The sequence below is a fragment of the Euprymna scolopes genome, chromosome 39 (assembly GCF_053919585.1).
Source record: "Euprymna scolopes isolate OS-2025 chromosome 39, ASM5391958v1, whole genome shotgun sequence".
Taxonomy (NCBI): domain Eukaryota; kingdom Metazoa; phylum Mollusca; class Cephalopoda; order Sepiida; family Sepiolidae; genus Euprymna; species Euprymna scolopes.
In genome coordinates, this window is record NC_136520.1 from 25,480,355 (window position 1) to 25,507,468 (window position 27,114).

General features: G+C 33.5%; 1 protein-coding gene across 11 annotated transcripts in view; it reads right to left on the reverse strand.

Moving 5' to 3' along the window:
• Window positions 1-23,706, reverse strand: part of LOC145263676 (uncharacterized) — a 514,716-nt gene extending 491,010 nt beyond the window's left edge. For 7 of the 11 annotated variants that reach the window (XM_080120558.1, XM_080120561.1, XM_080120560.1 and 4 more), the window contains exon 1: window positions 22,279-22,486. In XM_080120558.1, coding sequence (XP_079976684.1) covers window positions 22,279-22,305 — 27 coding nt within the window. In that variant the 5' untranslated portion in view covers window positions 22,306-22,486. Of the gene's footprint in view, window positions 1-9,864; window positions 10,017-22,278 lie in introns of those variants that run through there. The other 4 variants (XM_080120562.1, XM_080120554.1, XM_080120559.1 and 1 more) reach the window with 3 other exon arrangements.
• Between the last annotated feature and the right edge of the window lie 3,408 nt (window positions 23,707-27,114).

The window sequence follows — 27,114 nt, forward strand, 5'->3', positions numbered from 1 at the left end:
AAATGGTTACTAGCCGAAGTTTAAAATAAAAACCTGCAATAGATATCTGTACACAAGTGTGAAGGGCGTATCATGCTTTAAAAAAAAAAAAAAAAAATCAGGGTTAAATACCCGTCATATGAGCCCTTGGGCTTGAAAAGAAGCTTCACCACACTTAATAGAGCATGTAGATAAATAAATTAGCAGATGAGTAGCATTAATATATATATATATATATATATATATATATATATTAATATATATATACACACACACACACCAATTCCTCAACTTGAATCTTTGGTATTATGTTTCAGAATTTTTTATATGAGTCATTGACAATTTGTATTATTAGATAATTCAAATTTCTATTCTCATCTTGGAGTTTATTTTATTAATGATATTTAGGACTAATGTAACCTTCGACCCTTTCCAGGTGCATTTTTTTTCTGTCAAAAGAAAATAGATATCCTCTGTATGAGTGTTTTGCATGGGGAATCTGTATTGAAGCTAGTGTTGCGCACAATTCAATGTAACAATTTGTTTTATTTTTCTTAAACTATACTAGTTTTTACTTCCAAAATAATCATATGTTGTTCCCACCAAAGGAAATACAAAATTATAGACTTTAAGATGACAACCATTTAAAAATAATTCCAACTCGGACAAAGTATTTCCTGGTAGGGATTAAATCGAATTCCATTTCATTCTTTTTTCAAGACATTCTGCAACAATACACCAGAAAAAAATAGATCAGCATAAAAAAAACTGATTTTGTAAAAAGAAACTGACTTCACTTTATATTATCTTCATTATTATTGAATAAAAAGAAAACATTTAAATTATCCATCTCTCTGCATATCTCAGCATTGTTTTGCCTTTTTGGAATACCCATTGCCACTTGCATTGGGCAAAATGTTGGTTCGGGAGAGATGCAGTTGGTAATTACTTATGTTTTTTCCTAAAGGAATCATCTCTTATCAAGGTTTAGAGAAAAAAACAAAACAAAATGGCATAAAGTTAACATGTCCTAACACTTAAGAAAGACAGTACAATAAAGATTACACAAATTCATCAAGTATTTTTTTTAACAATAAAAACATTTTAACGGCCAAAGTTGAAATTTTCTACTTTATATTAAGGTCACTGACCAATGGAAATAATTCAAAATTTAAATATCACACAGTCATCATAATAATACAGACTAGAAATCGTTTATTAGTCAAATTTTATTTCATAAAAACAAAAATACTGGATGAATTTGTGTACATTTTAGTGTATAGCCTTTTTCCTTAACCTAACATGTTTGTACATAAAGTTTTTACGCACTTTTTTTTTTTTTATATATTGACGTAAAACTGGATAAGCACCATATCTTCTAACAGTTTAAGTTATCTTGAGATTTTAAAAGTTGAACCTAAATAGCATTTAAGCTAGCACCTCAATCTTTGATCCTAACTAGCCAATTTATATTCATTATTCTTGTACCATGTTACCAGCATTATAATAATTAGAGCTATAACAACAGCATATTCTTTTGTTTTGACTTGAGTGTGTATCCGTTGATATCTTATATGCTTCTATATAGAATGATGTGGTTCTCAGTTGTGTCTGATATATACTCGAGAGTCCAAGTAATGAAAAGGATATGCTGTTGTCACAGCCCTAATAATAATGTACTTTGCTAGTTTATTGAAAAATTTATCAGACAACTGATAATCTAAAAACATTTTTCAATAACTTACATATCAAAATCAGTAAGGGGAATAACTCATTTTTAACTGAAGAATATAAAAAGACTTCTTTCAAGTAGTTTTCAAAAATTTCTAAAAATGAGGAAAAAACTTTTTTTTAATTAAAAGGTAAAATGATTCATTTTATCCCAGGCAATGCTGGGTAAGTACAGCTAATATATTTATTGATTGTAAAGCACTATTTTTAGCCTTATTTTAGGTTAAAAAAAAAAAAAATAAAAGACGTTACCGACTTATCTCTAACAAAATCGATTATTGATACACTGCTCATTCTTAACATTGTTAAACGGGTACAATGGAGCATGGGAATAGAGGGAGTGTTCATTACTCAAGTTCATTCAAGCATGAAATGAACTCCCTGAACATTAATTTTCTCATTAACTCATTTTTTTTTTTTACATGTATCCAGAAACTTTAAAAACCGATCTGTGTATATACAATTACTTAACAGATATTTTTGATAGCCATATATATATATATATATATATATATATTAAATATATCATGTTCCTACAATTGTCAGTAGAGAATTTAATAACTATACCACCAGTTCTAAGATTCGAACTCTAAATCCAAGTATTATGAAACTGGTCTCTTATCTGACCGTTATGTTTTAAAATGCGACAGAATTATGCTTTGTATTTTAAATATAGACACAGGTAATGAGATTCTAAATATTCCAACCTCCTAAAAGGAGAAACCCTTGCAACATGGCTAAGTAGATTTTTAATTTCTTTCAAAGGGCTCAATATGTGTGTGTGTGTGTGTGTGTGTGTGTGTGTGTGCGCGTAATAGCATGAAAATTGAACTGTCTGATGGCTTACTTGCCATAAACATTTTCATACTATTATTACAAAGTTCTACTTATGCACTGAGCACCGTTGAAGGAAATACTAAATATATATATATATATATATATATATATATATATATATATATATACGTTATAAATTACTTTATAATCATGTGTGTGTGTATATATGAAAACAAAGACACTTCAAAGGGTGTACGAGAATTAGCAATGTTCAATTGTTGTAAAAATATAAAGACTTTGTATCTTGGTATTTTATGTATATGATGAAACTAGCTATAACTTTTTTTTTTTTATGGATGGTTTGGTTGTTTTTGTTTTATGGCATATCAACCCTTTGCAGATTATTTAATGCCGAGAATATATTTGTTCTTTTCAAGTCGGTTTCTATTTAACCCATAGTTGGGACCCTGACAGGTACTACCTCTTCGGGTCAGAATAGACCTCGGAGCAATGGCAATTAAAGGGTGGCTCTACACTCCCCAAAGCCCACAAGCTGGCGCCACACCATCGGATATAGTTTAAGATCATATCCAGGACCAATTTTTTTATGGAAGCCTTATTGTAAAAGAAAAACGAAAATTTCTAGCAAATTCTAATTTTTTTTTTTTATAGTTTGGTCAACCTATGAAGCTGATTTGACAGTTATGAACATAAAAAGGAAACAAAGTAGCCTTTGTGAATCTAGCCTAACTATGCAATGAAACAATTATTAATGAATAAAAATTAAGAACTTGCTTGAACAAGATTCAACATATCCGTGAATCTCATGTTCACGCATTGACATTGCTTGAGCAATAAGTTTTTAAGCAATTACAGATTCTTTTTTTAACTGGGAAAAGACTACAATACTCTTTGTCCTTTTGGTAAGGAGCAAAGTGTAGTATATGTTTCTGCTAGACTGAAGCAATTTCTATTTGTCTCAATCCAGTGCTTTTTATGGAGGAGCTGTATGAAATTGCCATAATGTATTATTTGTAATAAATAAGATTTGTAATAAATAAATTTGTAATAAATAAACGCAACAGATTTGCATCAGGTGAGACAATCACAAAAAGTAAAGCAGCAAAAATGCTGACATACAATTTATGCACTAGATTTTCACAACAGAAATTCGATGACTCCAGATTTTTATTTATATATATATATATATATATATATATATATATATATATATATATATATATATATATATACACACTTCTGTAAATTTGTTTTGTTTTTTTATTGTATTGATATTCATATCAAAAACCCTTCTTTCTATTTATTTAAAAAGAAAATACAACTGATATATATATATATATATATATGGGTCGTGGAATTGCATTCAGCTGCAAAATATCTAGGTAATTTGCATATTCTTTTAAACATTCATTTTAATTCCCGATTAGTTTTTTCAGTTTTCTTATAGGGTGATCATCTTTAGTTAACTATTACGTGTAATTATATTCACGCAGATACTCTACATGATTTATACTTGCATAATATTTGCGTAAAAATGTTATAGTAAACAAAGCTTTTTTCATACGTATTCGTATACATATTTAAAAAGTTTTGCTGACCAAACTCCTGTCAGTTTTGAATCTACAGATATGAAACGTAATATATAGGGTATTCGAACCCATGCAAAACTTTATATTTAGGTTGTAGCCGAGGAGAATGATGCAAAAAGTGTGAAATTTTAAAAAATGGATGGCATTACAAATATGCATGCGTATAATAATAGCTATTGGTTCATGGTTTAATTTTTAGCCTTGCAGCAAGCATGTCTTCATAGCTCAAACATTATTGTCAAAGGAATAAGTAAATCGTAAGCTAAACGGTTTGGCCGAAAATATTGTCGAACGATAGCTTAAAAGAGTTGGGCATCTTTTTTTTCAACTGGTAGAATCATTGTTACGTTCGTTTCTCGATTTGCATAAATTTCAACTGTTCGACCAGAAATATAACTTTCTCTTTGACAGTTTAAATGCTTCCAAAATCCTTTGTATCAAAATTAAAAAAACAAAAAAACAAATGTAAATAAAAATTATTTGATAAAAAAGACGAACATCCTTACTTATCTGTAAAAACAATATATTTTTTAACATTGTGCGAAAAAGATTTATTTGAAAATATCTAAAAGATATTTGTGAAAAGAAAATTACATTCATAAAAGTAAATAAACGCATATTTATCATTTTTAAAGTCAATACTGAAAAGAAACACTAAATCGGAACCGTTATGAACTGGGACGAGTCTCAGGCTATCACCGTCTATTCGCGTCTCATCTATATTTGACCGATTAGTGACAGTTGTTAGTTATATTTTGTTCAATTTTACATTTTTCAGTTATTAAACATATTGAATGTTCACATCAATTTTATTTTCGTTTGGTAACAATCGTTTTGTTTTTCACCCCCCTCCTCCTTTTTAAACATACTTAGAATTGCCGACGTGTTTTCGAAGAAACTGACAATCATTTTGGTCAATTTAATTTCGTAATTATTTTAATAGTACTTTTTAATTCATTTTATTTTCCATATTTGATTTTTTTTTTTTTTTTATTATTATTATTTACGAGAGTACCCAGAGCCAGCGTATTTTAAACACCTCCAACAGAACCTCACCAGAACGGCTTTCGGAATAAACACTCCCAACCTCGAAAGTTGGGTGTGTTTATACTACGCAGGGTACTTTCGTAAAAAAATAAAAATATCGCATTTTTTTTTATTACAAGATATATTTGACAAAAATATATACTTGGCCTTCGGGACGAGATCAAAGTGTAGTATCTGTTCTTCATTTCTTGTTCTCTTTCGGTGGAGGAGAAATCCTTCACGACTGAGACAATTTTTATTTATGTACCTTTTCTCCACGTTAAAAACGACCCTGGTGTCTAACTCTATCCCGTGGGGAGGCATAGTAAATAGGTATATTTGACAAAAAGTAATATAAAAATATGTAAATCACGCAGAAACAAGAAATGGCTTCATAATTTTATAACTATAACAAGAAAATAAAAACGTATTTGTTTATATATATATATATATATATATATATATATATATATATATATATATTAAGTAATGTGATTTATAATTTAAAAGTTTTAAAATTTTTTAAATTTAAAAATCAAAATTTAATTAAATTAAAAATCAGTTTCATAAGAAGGAACAACAACAAAGTTTGTTGTTGTTCCTTCTTATGAAACTGATTTTTAATTTAATTAAATTTTGATTTTTAAATTTTAAAAATTTTAAAACTTTTAAATTATAAATCACATTACTTAATATTGAATTAGCTCTAGGACATTTAACTATCGAGCTTATTATATATCTAAATTACAACGAGCATTTCCTGTATTTTAATTAAACTAGTAATTTCACTATTACATTAAAATACACTTAGCTCTTTAGACTATTATTCTAATCTCCTTTATATATATATATATATATATATATATATATATATATATATATATATATATATATATATCATTAACAGAGCACATTTAAAACAAACGGATGTTACGAAACTGTCATTTCCTGTAACAGCTGTCTGTCTTTAATAAGTGCATGCACGGTGCGTGTTGTTGTGCCTGTTGCGGCCATAATTGCAGCATTAAGCATGGGGAAGGGGTGTGCTTGATCATGTGACACTGTCCTCATCGTCGTTCACGGAACAGGAAATATGGCATTTTCTTTTTCTCTTCACTCGACGCCGACAAGTTGTAATCAAATGTAATGGCAAAGAATGTTTCGGAATTTTTCAGCTGAACACTAATAATTTGACGAGGAGTTCGAATAGGGGAAAAAATAATGCGATAAAAATGGCTCCATGTTTTTTAATATTTAACAAATAACTATTTCGACTTAACGCATGTAATTTGAAGAAATGCTACAGGAAGCACGATTTTCATTTTAAAAAATCGTCTTACTGCATGCCGCCATGTCGTTATTTTGCATCATTATAAATAAAAAATAAAAAAAATGGTACTCGTGCAGTCGTGCACTTCTTGATCCGTGCTGAAATAATAACGTTACTATTTAAAAAGCCATTCTTAACATGGGAGGGGAGGGTGTTTTACTGTACAATTGGAAAAAAAAAATCATAAAACTTTAAACTTGGAAATACGATTTAAAAAATAGCGCGGATCAATAAGTGCATTTACTGCATTAGCACCAAAAAAATATTAAAAGGTCTTTTTTTCTTTTGTCGGTACGTAATACTAACTTGATTTTAATTCCAAAACGTTCCTAATGTCACACAATTAACATACGACTCATCAGTTACTAATTTGACTCATTTCATTTCCAAAGTTTTCGTTGACATAACCTCCGATCTGAATTTTATAATTTGTTCAGTTTCGAGAAATAATGGATAATTCCTATTAAAGGTGCTTCTTGCGTGAAGAGTATATCGTAAAGCAAGGGTTACGAAATTACAATCACACCTCTCTCGAACCGGCACTGCTGGCTCGAGTCTTCATGTCAAGTCCAAGATGACTAGAGCCCTCAAAAATGGTTACTCATCATTCAGTACTGTTCCAGTTTAAAGTCACTTTACTTTAATGAACTAACCGGAACCAATGCGTCAACATGATTACGCCGTATTATTCTTTCGTAATAAGTAGATTACATATCTAGACAAAAATTAATTTTAAGGCTCCTCAAATTCTAACTAGAATTGTCTACAATGGATCGTTGAAGTAACAGTTTTGGGGAGGTTGAAGGTTCAATCCTCACTAAGAATAGCATCAAATTCCACTTTTACTGACGAAATAAAAATAATTTACTATTGTAGTTTAAATTAAAAATCAAAGTTTCATACAAGTTCTCGAGTCAGAAGAAAAAGTTTACAAGTTCGAAAAAAATAAATAAAATAAAATAAAATGCACCCGAGGAAAGCTGGAGGTTACATCGGCCGAAACATTGTAAATATAAAAACCGAGATGAAAATAGACGAATGATACAAATAAATCAACTTTTGTACTTGTAAGAAATTTATTTTCAAAATAAAAAAAAAAGACGCATACATTTTACAAATTAGGCACAAGGCCATCAAAAGTGTGTGTGGTGTGTGTGAGGAGAACGCCAGAACGGTTTATCCTACTCCGCCCCCGATTCGTCTAAGCATTGTTCTTTTTATTCTTTCACTATTTGTCTATCACTTCCACTTCAGCAATCACCATAATACCACATTTACTCTATATCCTCAATGGTTTAAAATCAATTTTAGTTACAATTTCATTCTAGCCGAATAAGGGTTATGCTCGGGCTAAGAGCTTGAAATGAACAAGAGTATTAGCCTTTCTTTTTTAGCTAAGTCCAAAATAAATTCTTTTTTTTTTTTTTTTTATGTGGGAAGGAGACAAACATTTATATTATATTTATTAAAAGTTACAAAGTTGAACAAAATTTAAAAAAGAAAAATTTGTGGGAGAAGAGGGCACCTGCACAATAAAAAAAAAGACCGAAATAGACTCCATTTTCATTCTCTTTTCAAAAATATAATTTAACAATTATATTGCATTTTAAAATGTAATTATATAATATCGAGTCTTGGTAAATGTGTAGTTTAGCACGGTACCTTCTCTGCACCAAATTTTTTTTAGCTAACTTTAAATTTGAATCTAATTGTCTCTTTTCATTATATTTCATGAGAACCTTGTCTTAATTTTTTTTCATGAGGGATCACAATCGGTAAATACCTATTTTACCAATGCCAAATTCACATGGAAATTCACTTTATTTTTCAAATAGTTTCTTGTAACAAAACTAAGGATTACAGCTGGTTTGCTACTATTACTGTGTAGTAGCGAGTTTGTTTGCTGCGCTGCACGATTGTCGAGTGATCACAATCAAATGTTTTTCAAATCTCGGCGTGGATACACTTGTTACGTTTAGTCACACTGATGAGTCCAAAGGCGAGGGTGGGTTATACTAAAATAAAGTCATCTGATGTATATATAAGTTAAAGTATTTGAAATGGTTGTGCGAAAATATACTATCCGCTGCTGCTGAGTGTCCTTGTTATATCAAACATTATTGAACCATTGAACCAAATAAACAAGCAGAGTTAATATCATTTTGATTCACTTCGTAGTTCTTATTTGTGAACACAGAGCTTTGGCAATAGACCTTTATAATTGTATATTATTAAGATACATAATTATAATTAGATAAATATATTCAATTTTGATCAAAGTAGGATACGCATGTCGCATACGCCGCTCTTAAAACGAAACACGGCGTTTAGTTTCGTTTAACATTTTTAAATTATACAAATTATTTATTAAATGATAAAATGGGGTTCGGTAATGTCATAAAATCATTCCAGTCTCTAATCGGCTAATTTTGGGGGATTAAACAATAAACAACCCTAAATATGTAGGGAAACCCCGGTTTAGAAACGACATAAAAAGCACGTTCCGGAGATGGGGAGGGGGTGAATGAATACCTGGAGTTCAGGGTTACTTAAAAAAAAAAAAAAAAAAAAAAAAAAAAAAAAAAGAAAGAAAACGCAGTGTGCCTTAAAGATATTTAAGTCTATAAATTTCCAAAATTATTTCTACAAATGTCACAGTATTGACATCATTTCTTGTTCTCTGTCAGTGGAGAAGAAATCCTTCACGATTGAGACAATTTTTATTTTTGTTCCTTTCTCCACATTAAAAAACGACCCTGGTGTCTAACTCTGTCCTGTACTCCTGTGGGGAGGCATTGTAAATAGGAACACCATATTTACTGTTTTATGGCCATGATGTGGCTCCTCTCAATCGCAGGCAAAATCGAATAACTGCTAGATTCTAGCAGTGCTAGAAATGATAGGGTTACGTCGATTAACACTCACTCAAATTCAAAAACTTTTCAATTCACTTTTGGTGAAATTAAAATAAGTTTCTCCAGTTATTTTCAAAAAGAAATTTGACTATTAAACTGGGAAGATTGCATGACCATAAAACAGATACTAACTCCATGCACTTATGTTACCGTGCTGAAATAATATTTAGAAAGCCATTCTTAACATGGGGAGGCAAGGGTGTTATGTGATTATTCTGTACTTTCACCTAACAATTTAATAAAAAAAGAAAAAAAGATATCGTGAAACTTGAAAATATTTTTTTTTAAAATAGCGCGGTACAATAAGTGCATAAGCAGCAAAATATGAGATGATAATGCCTGGGATTAGGGCATCCAGACAACAGAGTAGAAACTCCACTACCCCTCTGGGTTGATCACTGAAAAGATAGAACAATTTAATACTTTACGTTTCAGACAGATAGCAAAACAATTAGTAAAGATAAAATAAGTTAAAGTCAAATTCAACAGAACTTACTTCTTCAATATACATGTCGACGAAACATGAAGTTTTTGTTAATCTCAAATAAATCAACTTCCCCGCCTTTTTTTTTTTTTTTTTTTTTTCTTCTTTCAAAATCACAATAAAAATTCTGACAGGATTTGTTTTTAGGTCAATCGGAAACCCCCCTAGCAAACCGCCAGTCTTTCAAAAAAATATATTTTTATACCAAAAATAAAACATGTCTATAAAAATGCAGTTATTGCTTTAAGACTTATTTTATAAATTATCTAAAAATAAAGTACTGCAGATTAGCACCATCCACTAACCCTCCCCCCTACTCCTCTAAAAAATAGATTTTGCTTTTAAAACGAGTATAAATCCTGAAAAAAGGCTGATTATTATTAATAATTTTCAGTGGTGGTGGTGGTGGGGATCAGTTTTGCATAAAAATGTAAAATGATCCTGCATTTCCGGACTATTCTAGTGTTTTAGGGTAGTTTAGCCTTTTTTTTTTTGCTACGGAAGGTAAATCCTGTAAGTTCTTGGGGGGGGGGCGTTACTTTTTTTCCTGGACGATTACACGTGTTTTACTACTGAGACTTAGGGTTAATAATAAAAAATGTTAACTGTCCTAAAAGTTTAGAATAGAAAATGGAGGATCCTTTTATGTTAAATTTATGTACGAAACGGATACCCCCCCCCACACACACACACAAAATTCTAAAATATTTTATTTTGTTTTGTTTTTCCGACACAATTTTAACGACCGCTTGCACAAGGATTTCTGCGGGCTAAACGAACCGATAAAGATTCTGAATAATCCGTTCTATTTTTTTTTTTTTTTTTCATAACGAATAATTTGAAGATTTGATTTGTGTTAATAAAATTAACGATCAACTTTCGATCAACTTTCGTATCTGTGTGAATATTTAACATGCAGAGACGAGAAACAATATGTTTCTCGTCTTTAAAATAAAAAAGTAAATTTTTAAAGCAGTTTACATAAATATTTATGGGAATCTTAATTCATTGTTCTAAGGGAAGTAACTATTTTACTAAAGTAGTTGAAAAATCATTTTTTCTCTACAATTACTCGATATTTTTAAGAAAAATTACATCACATTTTACATATTTATTTTTGTTAATATTATAAAACTGGGTTTTTTTTTTACTTTAACTGCAATTCGACATTCACCATTAAATTGAGGACTTTTAGCAGTTTTCGAGTATGCTGAAAACGAATATCACATTTAAATTTGGGGCAGACCAGTAGTTTTTTTTTATATCAACACCTTTTATTATTCAATGTAATCCCTCATGTTTTCACTAGTGGCCATGTTTTTTCCAACCGCACAAGTACTAATGCGCATGCGTGTTACAAAACATGTTAACAATCGCGACGGCCACTGACATTTAAGGAATACAGTGGAAAAAAATGTCTTAATATCCAGAATACTACTTGTCTGTCTCAAAATTGAATGTGATTTTCATTTTCAGCAGACCCGAAAATCTTTAAAAATCGTCAATTTAAAGGTGAATATTGAGTTAAAAGGAAATATTTACCAAAACTAAAAAAAAATGATTTTATTTCAAGTTTAATTTTTTTGTTTTTTTACAAGGAAGTCACCACTCGAGCATAAGGGTTAATAAATGTACCTATTTACAATGCCTCCCCACGGGACAGAGTTAGACACCAGGGTCGTTTTTTAATGTGGAGAAAAGGTACAAAAATAAAAATTGTCTCAGTCGTGAAGGATTTCTCCTCCACTGACAGAGAACAAGAAATTGAAGTGCAGCACCTGAAGAACAGATGGTATTTATTTGCTCCCCCACCGAGCAAATTAGGCACAAGGCCGATTTTTAATGTGAGGAGTGAAGGGAGGGGGAAGGGAAAAAGGGGACCAGCTCCCGAGAGGTGGGAAATGGGAGCTGGTTAATGGTCAGGCATGTGGGGTTGCCCCCACATCTGGTCTTTGCTAGTCATAGCTAGTCATAGCTTGCAGTATCTGCCGGAACAGATGGTGTTTATTTGCTCCCTCACCGAGCAAATTAGGCACAAGGCCGATTTTTAATGTGAGGAGTGAAGGGAAGGGGAAGGGGAAAAGGGGACCAGCTCCCGAGAGGTGGGAAATGGGAGCTGGTTAAAGGTCAGGCATGAGGGATTGCCCCCACATCTGGTGTTTGCTAGTCATAGCTAGTCATAGCTTGCAGTATCTGCCGGAACAGATGGTGTTTATTTGCTCCCCCACTGAGCAAATTAGGCACAAGGCCGTTTTTAATGTGAGGTAAAAACTAGCTCCCCTAAAAGGGGTCACTCTGGTTACCAAAAATAATAATTGTCCCAGTATAGAGGGTTTCCCCTCCATTGACTGGTACAAATTATCTTAAGTGCAGTATCTGCCGGAACAGATACTACACTTTGATCTTGGCCAAAAGAATAAATGTAAGGTGGCAGTGTAGTAATCGTTAATGGTGTAAATTGGGTAGAAGTTTATTATTTAAGGCAATGGCTCAACAAAAACTTATTTACATTCGACTTGAAGGCTATCATATTTTAATAGGCCAGAAAGCAGGCCAGCGGAGTAGCGTTTCACGGGTGGGCAGTTCTAGGAATGAAGCTTTGTTCATGGAATCTTTTTAGATTTAGGCAGAGATAGCCGTATAAATTGTATACAAAAAGTCATGCATAACAGTGTGGTTCTTAATTATAATTATACCCAAATTCCAGTGAAGATCAATGATTGATACCTACGAAAAGTCAAGGTAAACGGCTAATATGATAACGCAAACTTATTTACAAAGTTCATTAAAAGAATGGGCAAATACGGGAAATCTGAGGAACTTAACAGGTTGTTCTCAGAGAGAATTATTTGATGATAGCCTGTATGAAAACTCCTAATATATATATATATATATATATATATATATATATATATATATATATATATATATATATATGAAATTTATTTATACAAACGTAAATTTCATATACCTGCTCTGTTTACTCATTGAGCACTCTTTGGTAGACACATGTTGTTTCATTGGATGTACTTCTAGGAAACTAAACTCTACTGGCTAAATATATATATATATATATATATATATATATATATATATATATATATATATATACACACACACACACACATACACAAGCAGATATATGGACATATGTGCCTACATTAAAGATGGCTTTCCGTGTGGTAGGGATATCTGCAGAGAAGACCCTAATTTACCATATATGTGCTTCCGGGTTGCACTTGTTTACACCACCGTATTTATATTTGCCCTCTATCGCTCCCACAACAGCGGAGTTACTATCTTTACGAGTATATCTGAGAAAATTGACCATATACTGCCTGCTCATCCTTTGGCTAACATTCACATCTGTGGTGACTTCAATGTCCACAATGTGGAATGGCTGACCCATTCAAAGAAGATAGATGATGAGGGGAGGTTTTGTCATGATTTTGCCATTGCCTATGACCTCACTCAGATTGTTCACGAACTCACCCGTGTGCCCGATACTACCGGTCAGTAAGCAAGCCTTCTAGACCTTTTTCTCACAACTTCCTCTGAGCTATGCTCATGTTCCGTTCTATCTTCTCTGGGATCTTCCGACCACTCGATTGTATCAGTTAAGATAAAAATGAAATGTAATAAGTTTTCAGACGTACCTCTCCACCGTATCAATACTCTATGGCTGACTGGGTTAGCTTCTGCACATTCATATCTGATCTACCTCTGCATTTCATGTTTAAAAAGGATTTTTTTTTTTTTTTTCCTTTTTACATGGTGGTCACCACTTATCAAGGCCCGGAAGCACATGAAAAGGTAAAGCCGTAAAAATTACGATTAGGATGTGTCCTCTGTAGTATCAGACATGACCGAATGGATAATTGTAGGCATAGACCGATTCATACCATCAAAAAAATTCCAATAAAAACCTAACAGCCAACCATGGTTCTCCCCAGAATGTGCTGCTGCCATCGCGCACAGAAATCACTTTTTCCATTGCTACCAACGTAATGGATGTACCGAGATGAAAGCTGCTTTCAGGACTGCTAGCAACCACTGTAAAAGAGTAATAACAAATGCAAGAGAGCAATATGCTCAGTCCGATAAATCCAAAGTAGCATGCGTTCTATCCCAATCATCATCAATGGACTTGAGGTCATCTCGTCAGCATCAGACAAAGCCAAAGTATTTGCCAAGAACTTTGCAGCTAATTCTACCCTATGCGACGAAGGCCAACTCCTCGTATTTCCTCCCATAACAGACAACATGCTATGCAACATACAAATATCTGTGTGTGAGGTTGCCAAGCTAATCAAGAACCTTGATTCCAGTAAAGCAACTGGCCCTGATGGTATTCCAATTATAGTGTTGAAAAAGCTTCAACCAGAACTTGCCCCCATACTTACAAAACTGTTTAAGAGTTGCCTTAAGAAGTGCTTCCCAACACCCTGGAAAACCTCATCAGTATTCCCTGTATTTAAGAATTCAGTTGATAAATCATCTCCCTCTCAGTACAGACCAATAAGTCTCCTATGCCATGAGTAAGTTGCTGGAATCCATATTAAATAAAGAAGTAGTCAACCACCTCAACAGAAATAACCTTCTTAATCTTAGTGACATGCAATATGGTTTCTGTTCTGCTAGATCTACAGCAAATGTGCTAACAGTTATATCTCATAGGATTAGTGAATCTCTCAACAAAGGCTTCCTTTCTATGGCAATTGCTCTTGACATATCAAAGGCCTTCGATAAGGTATGACATAAAGGCCTACTTCACAAGATTTCCAGCTACGTTATAATTGGAAATGTTTTCTCAATTATTAAATCGTTTCTCTCTGATAGGCTCATAATAGTGGTGGTTGATGGGCAGAAATCAAAGGACCACAGTATTAATGTTGGGTCCCTCAGGGGTCCATCCTGGGCTACATCAATGATCCCCCAACAACACATACTTAAACCATTCGTTGACATCTATGCTGATGACACTACCCTCTATGGCAACACATCAAAGGCCGTAAATGACAAAGTTCTCTCTGATTCTTTCTCCACTGGTCTTGAGCATGTGGTACAGTGGGGGAAGAGGTGGCTGATTACTGTCAATACATCTAAAACCAAACTCCTATCTTTACATCATCAATGCTCTGATCCCCATCTGGCATCAATTGAAATGGATGGCTCATCTTGGGGAGGCTCCATGTTTTCATAAGCTTCTGGGATTGACACTTACTCCTGATCTGAAATGGAACACGTACATCAAGTCTGTTGCCAAGGTCGCTGTAAAAATGGTAGTATCCTTCTACCACTCCAGAAGATATCTCACTGCTGATGCAATTCTCTATCTATATAAAAGCCAAGTACGTCCAAGGATGGAGTACTGCTGGCACATCTGGGCAGGAGCTGCTAAAAACAGCCTATCCTGCCTTGACAGAGTACAAAATAGACTTCGTGGCTTAGTGGGGGGGGGTCCTTTTCTGTTCCCTGCAACCTCTCTCCCACAGAAGAGACGTTGCGAGCCTGTCTTTGTTTTATCGTTATTTGCATGGCAAATGCTCATCTGAGCTCCAATCTATGGTCCCCTCTCGCCAATCTTTCACAAAAAACACCTGTCTAGTTAAAACCACTGTCAATAATTTTCCCCACTCTTTATCTGTGCCTAAATCCAAACGTAGATTCCATGAACAAAACTTCTTTCTTAGAAGTGCACACCTGTGGAACTCTCTTCTGTTTGCCTGTTTCCCACCTGACTACAACCTAGATGTCTTCAAGTCCAACATAAACAAATTCCTGATGAACCACCCCCTTAAATAAGACACTTTATCAAATCTCGATTACTACGATATTATCCCATTAATTACTGTACACGCAATAACCCTTATCCCCGACTGGCTTCCGAGCCTTGATAAGTGGTGACTACCATGTAAAAAAAAAAAAAAATAAAATAAAAAAAAAAAACGCTTGTTTATAAAAACATTTTGGACTACATAGGTGCATACATTGACAGTTCTGGTATTTTTAAGCTTAGTTTCCTTAAACTTAACTCGGCCTTCAGAATTTTAAACCTTTAGCATATGTATACAAAATGTTTGTATAAAAAATGAATAAGGTACCCCGGATGTGAAGTGGGCCATCAATGATTATTTGTATTTTTTCACAACTTTGAAGATTCCATTAATTGATTGTATTATACATCGTCACTATGATATAGCCATTCAAACCGTATTCCTGCATCTTGCATCTGATGAAGAAGGAAATGTGGATGCCAAAGTTTTTACTTTTTTTCTATTTACATTACTTAAAAACTATAGTGCATTCATGAAATGGTAGTCATTGCAATTTTTTATGAAAAGCAAGATTTTTCTTAGAATTGCATTTTTACATATTTATCAAATCCATATCAGAAAAAAAAAAAAGCTGTACAATTTCAAAACTGCATAATGATTCCCAAGTCCCCATTGGCAGAGTTTAAGTTGTTGTTTTGGAATATTCCAGGTATGACTGTCACTAAACATTCTACAAAGTGCCTTCAATAAGTTTCCAGACATTTTTTTTTTGTACAGGCATTTAAAATTGTCATAGACTCTTGAAAATTCTGTGTTATTGTTATACATCTTATGAGTGACTAATTTTTATGATTTCAGGTTCAAATGAACAGCTACAGCAGGAATTGGAATACACACTACTAAAGCCTGATTATCAAAGCTGGTGAATTTCAAAAATGCAATCTGGACGTGAGGACAGTTTAGAAGAATGATATGCATTAAACAATTCTGTTTTAAACTTGGAAAAAAAATGGGTGCTAATGTAGAGAGTGATCCGAGCTATTTTTTTAAATCATATTTCCACGTTTAAAGTTTTATTATACGTTTTTTTATTCAATTGTAAGGTTAAAGTAAAGAATAGGTACAAAACACCCTCCCCTCCCCATTTTAAGAATGGCTTTTTAAATAATAACGTTATTATTTCAGCACAGATCACTCTCTGCATAAGTACCAAAAAATGACACAAACGTATGGAATGCTTCAGACTGTTTCTGGACAATCTTGCATGAATCAAGAATCAGTTTTTGAGTGGTATAAAAGATTCAAGGAAAGCAGAGAGTCTGTGAGGGATGATGAGACGTGTGGGAGGAATAAGACGTCAGAACACCAAAGTTGATTGGTCAAATAAAGAATTTCATGGATAAGGGTCACCGTGTGTCTATAAAGACAATAAGTGCACAGTTTGATGTCAGTGTGGGAACTGTACACATAATTATTCGCGAGGAACTGAATATGCAGAGGAATTATGCGAATGCACCAGTCCACAACTTCATCCATATCAGACTATTTGACCAAGATGAGCATCAAAACAGTTCCTCACCAGACCTTGCTCCCTGTGACTTGATTATTTCCTAAGCTCAAAGAAAACCTTAAAAGCTGTTATGAAACACTTGAAGAGATGAAAGAGGCTGTGACGAGAGTCATTGATACACTCGCCAAGATGACTTTCATAGAGCTTTCCAGAAGTTGTTGGAACGGTACAACAAGTGCATTGCAGCCGGGGGAGATTACTTCAAAGGGTGCCAGAGTTTCATGTGAGTACTATCAATAAAAGTGCCCATACAAAAAAAGTTCTGGAAACTTACTGAAGGCACCTCGTATGCACATATATATATATATATATTGTATTGGTAGTACTTATTTGTTTGTTCAAAACAAAATATATAAGTATGTCCACCAAAAGAGTGCTCAATGTTTACACAGAGCCAAAATAAGTGAATTTAGTTTACAAACAAATGGCTACACATAAGCATACATGTTTCAGCGAAAACCCAGTAAGGGAATCGCTTCGTCAGGCCAAGAACATCTCTGCTCCCTTACTGGGTTTTCGCTGAAACATGTATGCTTATGTGTAGCCATTTGTTTGTAAACTAAATTCACTTTATATATATATATATATATATATATATATATATATATATATATATACACACACACATATATATATATATATATATATATATATATATATATACACACACACACACACATATATATATATATATATATATATATGACTAGACATTGTGTAATTTTATTTTTGCGTTTGTTTCACATCTGTGACCTCATGATACGAGTTGGTTAACACCTGTGACGAATGTTCTGTGTGCTATCAAGTGATGCTCAGCATCAGCATCACTGATGCTGATCTTTAACATAACTTAATACATTTGTATTACTGTACACATAGATCCGAAAAACTTGTCAAAAACAAATATATAACAAATAAATGTTAACAGAGTTACTTTTCTATCTAACTGGATATGTTTTTAGTGTTTTTATTTAATGTAACATGTTTATTCAGCTCGAAAAACATACAGTGTTGTGTTCACCGATGCATTGGAAAATTTTAAATGGCGTCCAACTCTGTTTGACACGGTAAGTTTGGAAAAAGGAGTTAAAAATAAAAAACTAGACAAAATACTGCTAACACCCCAAAAAATGTATGCAATAATAAACTTCATTTAATATGTGTGCATGAATAAAAGTACTTAACGCTTTAAAATATTTTCTTGATATTTTTTATAAATAGCCCAATTCACCTTGTTTTTTAAGATACGTAAAGTACCTCATAAAACTTGGTACCTTTTAGAACATTACCATGCATCGTCACAGCCTCCTCTTTCATCTCTTCAATTGTTTCATAACAGCTTTTAAGGTTTTCCTTATACTACGCTGGCGCAGGTCAGGTCGCAAAAAAAAAAAATAAATAAAAATACCTTTTTTTTTAATTTCAATAAATCTTAATAGGAAAATAACAAAACTTTTGGGGGGGAATATCCTGCATTTGATACGTTTTTTTTTGTTTTTGTTTGTTTTATTTTTAGTCTGACAGTCTCGCAGCAAGTGTCGAGGGACTTTGGTTGAATTTAACTGATGTCTTTCTAGGAAGAATTTTGCCTACAAAAATATCGGGGAAACCAATGCCAACAATAGAATCCTCGGAGTCATACAAGTAAAAATGCACATGGTTTTTCATCCAATTCCTATGAACAAAACTTCGCCGGAAATATATAACGGGATGTTTGTGTTCTACATAGAAATAAAGGTTAGAGAATCTACATAAAATCTACACAGGAAGACAGTGGAGGTTTTGCCAAATGTCTAAGTGCATCCGTAAGGAGGACATAAGAGCATATTCCCGTTTAAAACTTCAAATATATTCTACTTTTATGAAGTAGTTAACCGCAAAAAAAAAAAATGAAATCTAGATACATTTCCCAACCTCAGGGATCACGGCCCCATCCATCCAAATTTTTAGGGCTGTTCCAATCAACCTTTTCTAAATAGAGCAAAAATTGCAACAAATAAGCTCTAATGATTTGGCAGAAATTTAATTTCTGCCAAATCATTAGAGCTTTTAAAAAGAAAATCGGGGTTTGTATTACTGTACACATAGATTCGAAAAAGTTGTCAAAAAACAAATATATAACAAATAAATGTTACAAAAACAAAATAAGTTACTTTTCTACCAAACTGAATATATTTTTCGTGTTTTTATTCAATGTAACATGTTTATTCAGCTCGAAAAACATACAGTGTTTACCGATCTATTGGAAAATTCAAGATGGCGTTTGATTCTCTCTTTAACACGGTAAGTGTGGGAAAAGATGTTATAAATAAAAAACCGGATAAAATACTGTAAAAAACTCGCTCAATATATGTTACCGTGACATAGGTTGACATATATTCGGTGGGTTTTTAATAGTATTTTGTATAGTTTTTTATTTATAACACCTTTTTCCATACTTACGGTGTTAAAGAGGGTGTGAGACGCCATCTTGAATTTTCGAATAGATCGGTAAACACTGTTTTTCGAGCTGAATAAATATGTTACATTGAATAAAAACACAAAAAAAATATCCAGTTTGGCAGAAAAGTAATTTATCTTGCCTTTGATAACATTTATTTGTTATATATTTGTTTTTTGACAACTTTTTCGAATCTATGTGTAAAGTAATAAAAACCCGAAAATCGTTTTGGTTCTTATTCAGATTGGCACTTTATGGCGGCAATTAAAAGTAAAGTACCAGTTACAGAACAGATGAAATATTCCCAAAATCACATTTTTTGTTGTTTTTTTATTCAAGAAAATCAAACATTACGACTAAACGAGTCGTAATGTTTTCGTCAACAAGGATTAAATTCGATGAAATAAAAAGGTGAAAAAATAAGCCTTATGTTCAATACAATGTAGTTAGTAGTAAAATCGCTAAGTCGTAAATTTTGATTTTCTTAGTTTTAAATAAAACTACTTGATCGATTTACGTGATGTTTTGAAATATGACATATTTGTTCTGTAACGAGTATGTACACCATACAGAATTTTCTGTATTTTATTTACTTTTAATTGCCACCCTAAGTGCCAATCTGAATAAGTACCCCTTTTTGGTGCTAATGCACTGTGCACTTACTGATTCGCGTTATTTTTTTAATCGTATTTCCAAGTTTAATTAAAGTTTTGTTTTTTATTCAATTGTAAGGTTTAAGTACAGAATAGGTACAAAACACCCTCCCCATGTTAAGAATGGCTTTTTAACGTTATTTCAGCACGGATCAATAAGTGCATTACTAGTACCCGCTTTTTTATTCAAAAGAAAAGCGGAATTGGCACACTATGGAAGCGGTACCTCCTCTGTAATTAGTTTCGTCTTTTTTTTTTTTTTTTAGCAGGTTATTACTGAATGGTCACTAATCTATCAGATTATCAAAATAAATAAATAAAATTCAATATTTAACATTTTTAAGGGGTGCTCTGCTCCGTTTCTAATACAAATCGATTCTCTATTTTGGAAGCATCGACTTTTTCGGCCAAATTTCGCCCCCTCCCCTTTTTTTGGGGGGGGGGGGCATGTTTTGAAGGAAATTTGATTTTCTTGAATGTTGAAAACAAATATCGTATTTGTCACAAACAAGTACTTTTCTGGATATTAAGCAATGTAATTCTTTGTTATCAGTGGTGACCATTTCTGTACGCGCAATCGCGCGTGTGTAAAAAATATGCGCGCTTGCGCGTACAGAAATGGTCACCACTGATATCCAGAAACTACTTGTTTGCGGTAAAAAATATGCGCACGCTTGCGTGTATCGAAATAGCCACCACTGATAGCAGGAATTACATTGCTTAATATCTTGAAAACTACTTATCTGCGGCAAAAATATGCGCGCTTACGCGTACAGAAATGGTCACTATTGATAACATAAGAAATTACACGTATCTGTATACAGATTTTTCTGTATTTTTGTTCTTCAATGTTCTCGTTGAAAGATGAAAGCCTAAAAAACTTAGCCAAAAAGCAAACAAAAAAGTCCCCCCTCACTAGGTGGCCAGAAAGTGGGTGCTCATTTTAAGTTAAATTTATATAGAAAAGTGATCATCCACTTTTTGAAAAAGTAATTTCTTTAGATCATGAAAATTATTTTTCTATGACGGAAACAGTTAGCAGATTCGTTTTTAGCACAACGAAATCTACAAGTAAAATGTTTTCGTCTTCTAGGATGAAACGAGCCTTGAAGGAAAATTTTACCGAAATGTGTTCAGGGTAGCAAACGGCCCGTGCTCACCAATTCAGTCAAATAAAGAATAATACATCACAACCCTGGGATAAAAGTGGCCCTGAATCATTACGTTGAAATATCTACCAGCCAGCATTATTAAGTAACAGGTACTTATGCAGATTATGGACCGTACTGAAATAATATTTAGAAACCCATTCTTAATATAGTAAGAGAGACGGCGTTTTATAACTATTTTGTACTTTCACATAACAATTTAATAAACAAAGTATACCAACTCAACTTGAAAATAAAAAAGACAAGACAAAAAAAAAAAAATAGCACTGTTCGTATTCTGCAATAAGTGCCGTGATTCAAGATTAACAACTCAAGCCGACTTTGAAATTTAAACCATATGTATAAGAACATTAATTCGAGGGGTTTTTTTTAAAAAACATTTCAGCTTCTTCCGACTATGTTAGGGTGTGAAGCAGGGAGAAGGGCAGGAAAACTAGAACGTAATATGAGGACAGTGAAAAAGTGCAAAAGTGATTCTTATTCAGTCCCGAGCAACGTTGGATCTCCCTGCTAGTGTGTGTGTGTGTGTGTGTGTGTGTATGCGCGTGCGCGCACATACACGGAGGATGATCCGCTGTATCCACATAAAATTGTGATCTCATCACGCTTTTGTCATCCCTTCCTCGCCCGTGACTTCGTAGGTTGCTTTTTAGACCGGCCGCAGATCTGCATGGCATCTGCAACGCAACGGTGACATACCTCATACTTTCTCAGCAGCTGGAATTTGGAATATGTTTTCTGAATACACAAAATATATTTTCACACAAGATTTTTTTCCTTTCAAAGTTTAATCAACAAACACTAAGTTTTTACTTACCTCGTCGACTAAGAGTTGTAAAACCATTGTTTTTCCAGGATTTTTCGTCTTTTTACTGGTTTTTCGTTTGTTTTTGTTTTGTTTTTTTTAATTTTATTCCTTTTGCTGCTAGATAAAAAATAAACGTTTACCCTCGTTTGTAATTTATAAAATTTTCCTTTTTAGAAAAGTTGATTTTTTTGTTTAGTTGTTTTTGTTCTTGCAAAAATTTTAATTTTTTTTAATATAACTTTTCCTTGTTCAAATTGTAGTTTCAAATTAATAAAAAGATCGTTTTAATTTCGTAAATTATTTAAAGTCAAAGTAGATGTTAACGTATTTCATTGATCGGTCTTTTTTATATTTTTTAAAATCACAGCAAATATTCGAATTTAAAAAACGGGCCTTTATGTAAATTTAAATAAAAATCAGATTATTCTAATTTGCAAATTTTTAGGGTAATTAATATTTATATTGGAGTTTGTACGTGAAAAAATATGTTTTAAATATTTCCAATCATTTAAACAAGACGGATAATAACAATAGGTAATTTAATAAATCTAAGACAAACATATACTAAAGAGAAACGGACATCAAATGGAATATTGAGTTTTTTCTTTTTTAATTTGGAGTTAGCAAAATGTTATATTTGTGAACAATGAATTTGAACATGGATTAGAAAATACTTTGTGTCGATAAAATAGGTATATATTTATATTTATTTCTAGAAATATAAAGGGGACAAATTAAATGTTTCTTTTTTTTTAAAAAATGTGGGGAGAACGATAGGTTTTAGATTTACAACTAAATTAATTTGAAAATAAAAGTGCATGGGATTATTTTAACAGTTCGAAAATATTGTTTTAAAATGATTTTAGGTTTTAATTATATAAGTAAATAGGTATATATGAATATTGATGAATATTATTTTTAAGGGATCCTTTTTGTGTGTGTGTGTGTGTGTGTGTGTGTGTGTGTGTGTGTGTGTGTGTGTACAACGTCAGGTAAGTCCGGTGCATATCATGGTTATTTTTAATGTTGTTAAGTTCTCCGGCGAGGCCTGTTTTCCCACAAAACCACCAATATACCGCATCAGTTTTTTGAAGAAAAATACACAAAGAAACTGCCTGTTTTTTTTTTTGTTTGGGTTTGACTTAAATTCCAAAATAAAATGAATTCTTCAGCCGTATAAAATAAAAAATGCAACCACCGTTAGGATTTGGGGGAAACAAAAAACTTGTGTTCCTTTCTCTTTGAGACTCTTTGTTGACTTTGTTTTTTATTTTTTATAGAATCTTAATTTTTCTTGTTTCTTATTTAGTGGCTGCCTCCTCTTTGCTCCCTCTGGCTGCCAGGAGGCGTGTATACCTCTCCAAAATATATTGCAATTCCTCTTCTCCTCCTGGAGCCTTTTTAAATAAATTACAACTTTGACCGGGGTTGCTTTTTGGAACTCTTCAATGTTGAAGTCAAAGAAAAATAATTGAACAAAAGTTATCTGCCCTTACCAACACAACTTATCTCCCTTTAGAAAACCCCTTAAGAAATCGTGGTTATCTGTCCCTGTTTCTTATTGCAGTTGCTTAGTAACATGCAAACTAATATGTATAAACCTACCCTAAAATGGCGATAGCAATTATGCAGAGTGCAGTATAGTTAACAAGAAAAAGGAGATAAAGAAAGCAAATTAATGACAAATAACTGTCACAAAACGATAGAAATTTTAATATTCTGTCAATGTATTGGTTTTAAAATGTTAGAAAGTATTTGTAAAATTTTAGAAAGTATTTGTAAGTTTTTCTTCGTCAAAGAAAACGGCGGACGAATTTTCCTTTTTTTTTACAAATATAAAAATACGCTCACAATACTATTAACATCAGGTTTTGGTTCTCAGTCAGCTTATTTTTTATTTATTTATTTTTTTTAATTTTGTATCTTTTAAACTTGAAATGAATAACCACCTAAAAAAGAAGGGAGGTCATTTTTGTTGAAGAAATCGATTAAGTGAAGTGAAAGTGTGAAAAAACAAAACTTACAAATAGTTTCAAAATTTTTTAAACTAACGGGTCGGATCGGTAGAATATTAAAAAAAAAAAAATGGTGTTGTCCAGAATTCCCTTATATTAAAATAATTTTTTTTTAAGAAAGAAAAATCTGTATGATGTGATGTACGTATCGAAAGAAGAAGATGTATTCCAAAAGACACGTTAATCACGTTGATCAAGTAGTTTTATTTTTAAATAAGCAAATCAAATTTTATGGCTAATTGAGGGGCAACTGTGACAGTTGCCAACTGTCTCGTGGCGCCATTCTGAAAATAACCCCAAGAGACAAGAGAGATGCAAAAAAATTTTCCTAATATATGAGGAATTCTGGACAGGCAGAAAGAATTTCGATTGTTTGGTTGTTACTTTTTGTCTATTTGTTTTTATTTATTTGTTTGTTTGTTTGTTTGTTTGTTGTTTTTCTTTGGGAGTTTAACACCCCTTTTTTGTTAACTATACTGCACAATTACCAAATGTAAACGTTGATTAATTTGTGAGATTTTATAATATTCTGAGGACGATTTTCACCTTGGTTCACAACGTTTTGTGCGTTCTAACCTACGGCCTACTTCTGGTGCATTTTTTCAAACATAGAAATCTTGTTCTCATTATAGTGGAATTGTCAATTTCGTCATTATGGTTATTACTGCCTGTAAAGCTGATTGTTTACCACTGCCCTTAACTCATGTTGCAGGAGGGTAGAAGGTACCAATGGATCGTACAACGGTGGACACAAGGCATGAAAAGTGGTGGCATTAGCAAAGAGAGATGACAAACACAGATGATCAATTAAAAAGGATGGATATCGTGTTTTATTTTACCATGCCAAAATGGTAAATTGAATAACAATATAGATCATGTATGTAACAGGCATCTCGCAAGGTTGAAATTCTTGCATTGCTTAGATAGGATAATGTGCTCCAGTTTATGCCAAGTCATTAGTCTAATGCTGGAAACATAGTCAGACGTCAACAGATATTGAGGCTGGTAGCTGGCCACCAGTCGGCACCAGAACTGGTAGTTGGGCGTCAATGAGCACTGGAACAGATAGCTGGATATCAGTAAACACTGGAACTGGTAGCTAGACATCAGTGGACACTGGAAAATGGTAGGTGGATATCGCTGGTTACTGGAAACTGGTAGTGGAATATTAGTGGAAACTGGTAACTGAATGTCAGTGGGAACTGGAAAATGTTAGGTGGACATCAGTGGGGACAAGAAACTGGTAGTGGAATATCAGTGGAAACTGGAAACTGGATGTCAGTTGGCACTGGAAACTGGTAGGTGGATATCAGTGGGAATTGGAACTGGTAGCTTGATATCAGTCAGAATTGGAAACTGGTAACTGGACATCACTTGGAACGTCACTGGGAACTGGAAACTGGTAACTGAATGTCAGTAGGAACTGGAATAGTAGCTAGACGTCAGTAGGGACTCGAAACTGAAACATCTGTGGTAACTGGAAATGGTAGCTGGATGTAAGTGGACACTGGAAACTGGTAGGTAGACATCAGTGGGCACTGAAAACTGGACGTTAGTGGTAACTGGAAACTGGTAGCTGAACGTCAGTAAAAAATAAAAACTGGTAAATGGGCGTCACTGGGCACTGGAAACTAGTAGCTAGCCGTTAGTAGGTACTAAAAACTGGTAGCTGAATGCCAGTAGGAACTGGAAATTGATAGCTGAACGTCAGCGGGAACTGGAAACTGGTTGCTGGACGTGAGTGGGCACTGGCAACTGGTAACTAGACGTCAGTGGACATTGGAAACTTGTAGCTAGATATGAATGGGCACTGGAAACTGGTAGCTGAAAAAATGTCAAGTGTGAACTTTCTTTTTGGCACCACTATATATATATATATATATATATATATATATATATATATATATATATATATAAACATGAGGTTTCTAGGCGTGGCTTGGATAAGTACATCGGCAAAGTAAAACATCCGGATGGACATACCTTGGAATTGACATGGGGATCTACGAGTGGTTTCAAGAACATTTAAAGGAACGTTTTATACAGCAGCCCAATCTTCCGATCCATAAGTTTAGTGACTATTTGGCTGACTCACCCTGCCTTGAGGCAGTTAGAGCAGCTAGTTGCGAGGGCTGGATGATGGAGTGGGAAGTTTTTACTGCGCTGAAGCAGGTCAGGTGTTACAGATTGCCAGGACTTAATGGTCTGCCATATAAACTATATTTGAGACTGTCGCCTATGTTTCTGCCTCTTCTGACAGATGTGTTCAATCATTGGTTTGCTCAGAGATCCATCCCAGGGTAAGTCACCAAAGGAGTGATCACATTGCTGAGAAAAGGTGCCGAGCATGGCGGGGAAGAATTAGATGACTACAGGCCCATAACTCTGCTAAATACAGAGTTGAAGATTTTGGCTAGGATCTTGTCGAATCAGCTGCAGGTTGTTATCAGTGACTTCATCAGACCGTAGCAGAACTACACTGTGAAGGGGAAATCAATTCAGAACACCTGATCTGCACGATCCTAGAGGAAGGGATAGAAGATGACACAGAGGCAGCGCTAATCAATTTAGACGAGTCCAAAACTTTCAATAGGGTCGACCATCGCTTACTGGCATCTTTCTTAGAGGCCACCAGTTTTAAACCATACTTCTGCAAACAAGGGGCATAACGCCTAGACAAAGAATCGATAATGGACTGAAAGGGAAATATACCAACAGCTCCACACGGGGGCGACTTCCCCCAAAGGGGAGGCAACCACAGTCAGACGGGACAACATCTCACTCTGACCACAAAAAGGAAGAGGCGCTAGCCCCAAAAGGACTATAAAGG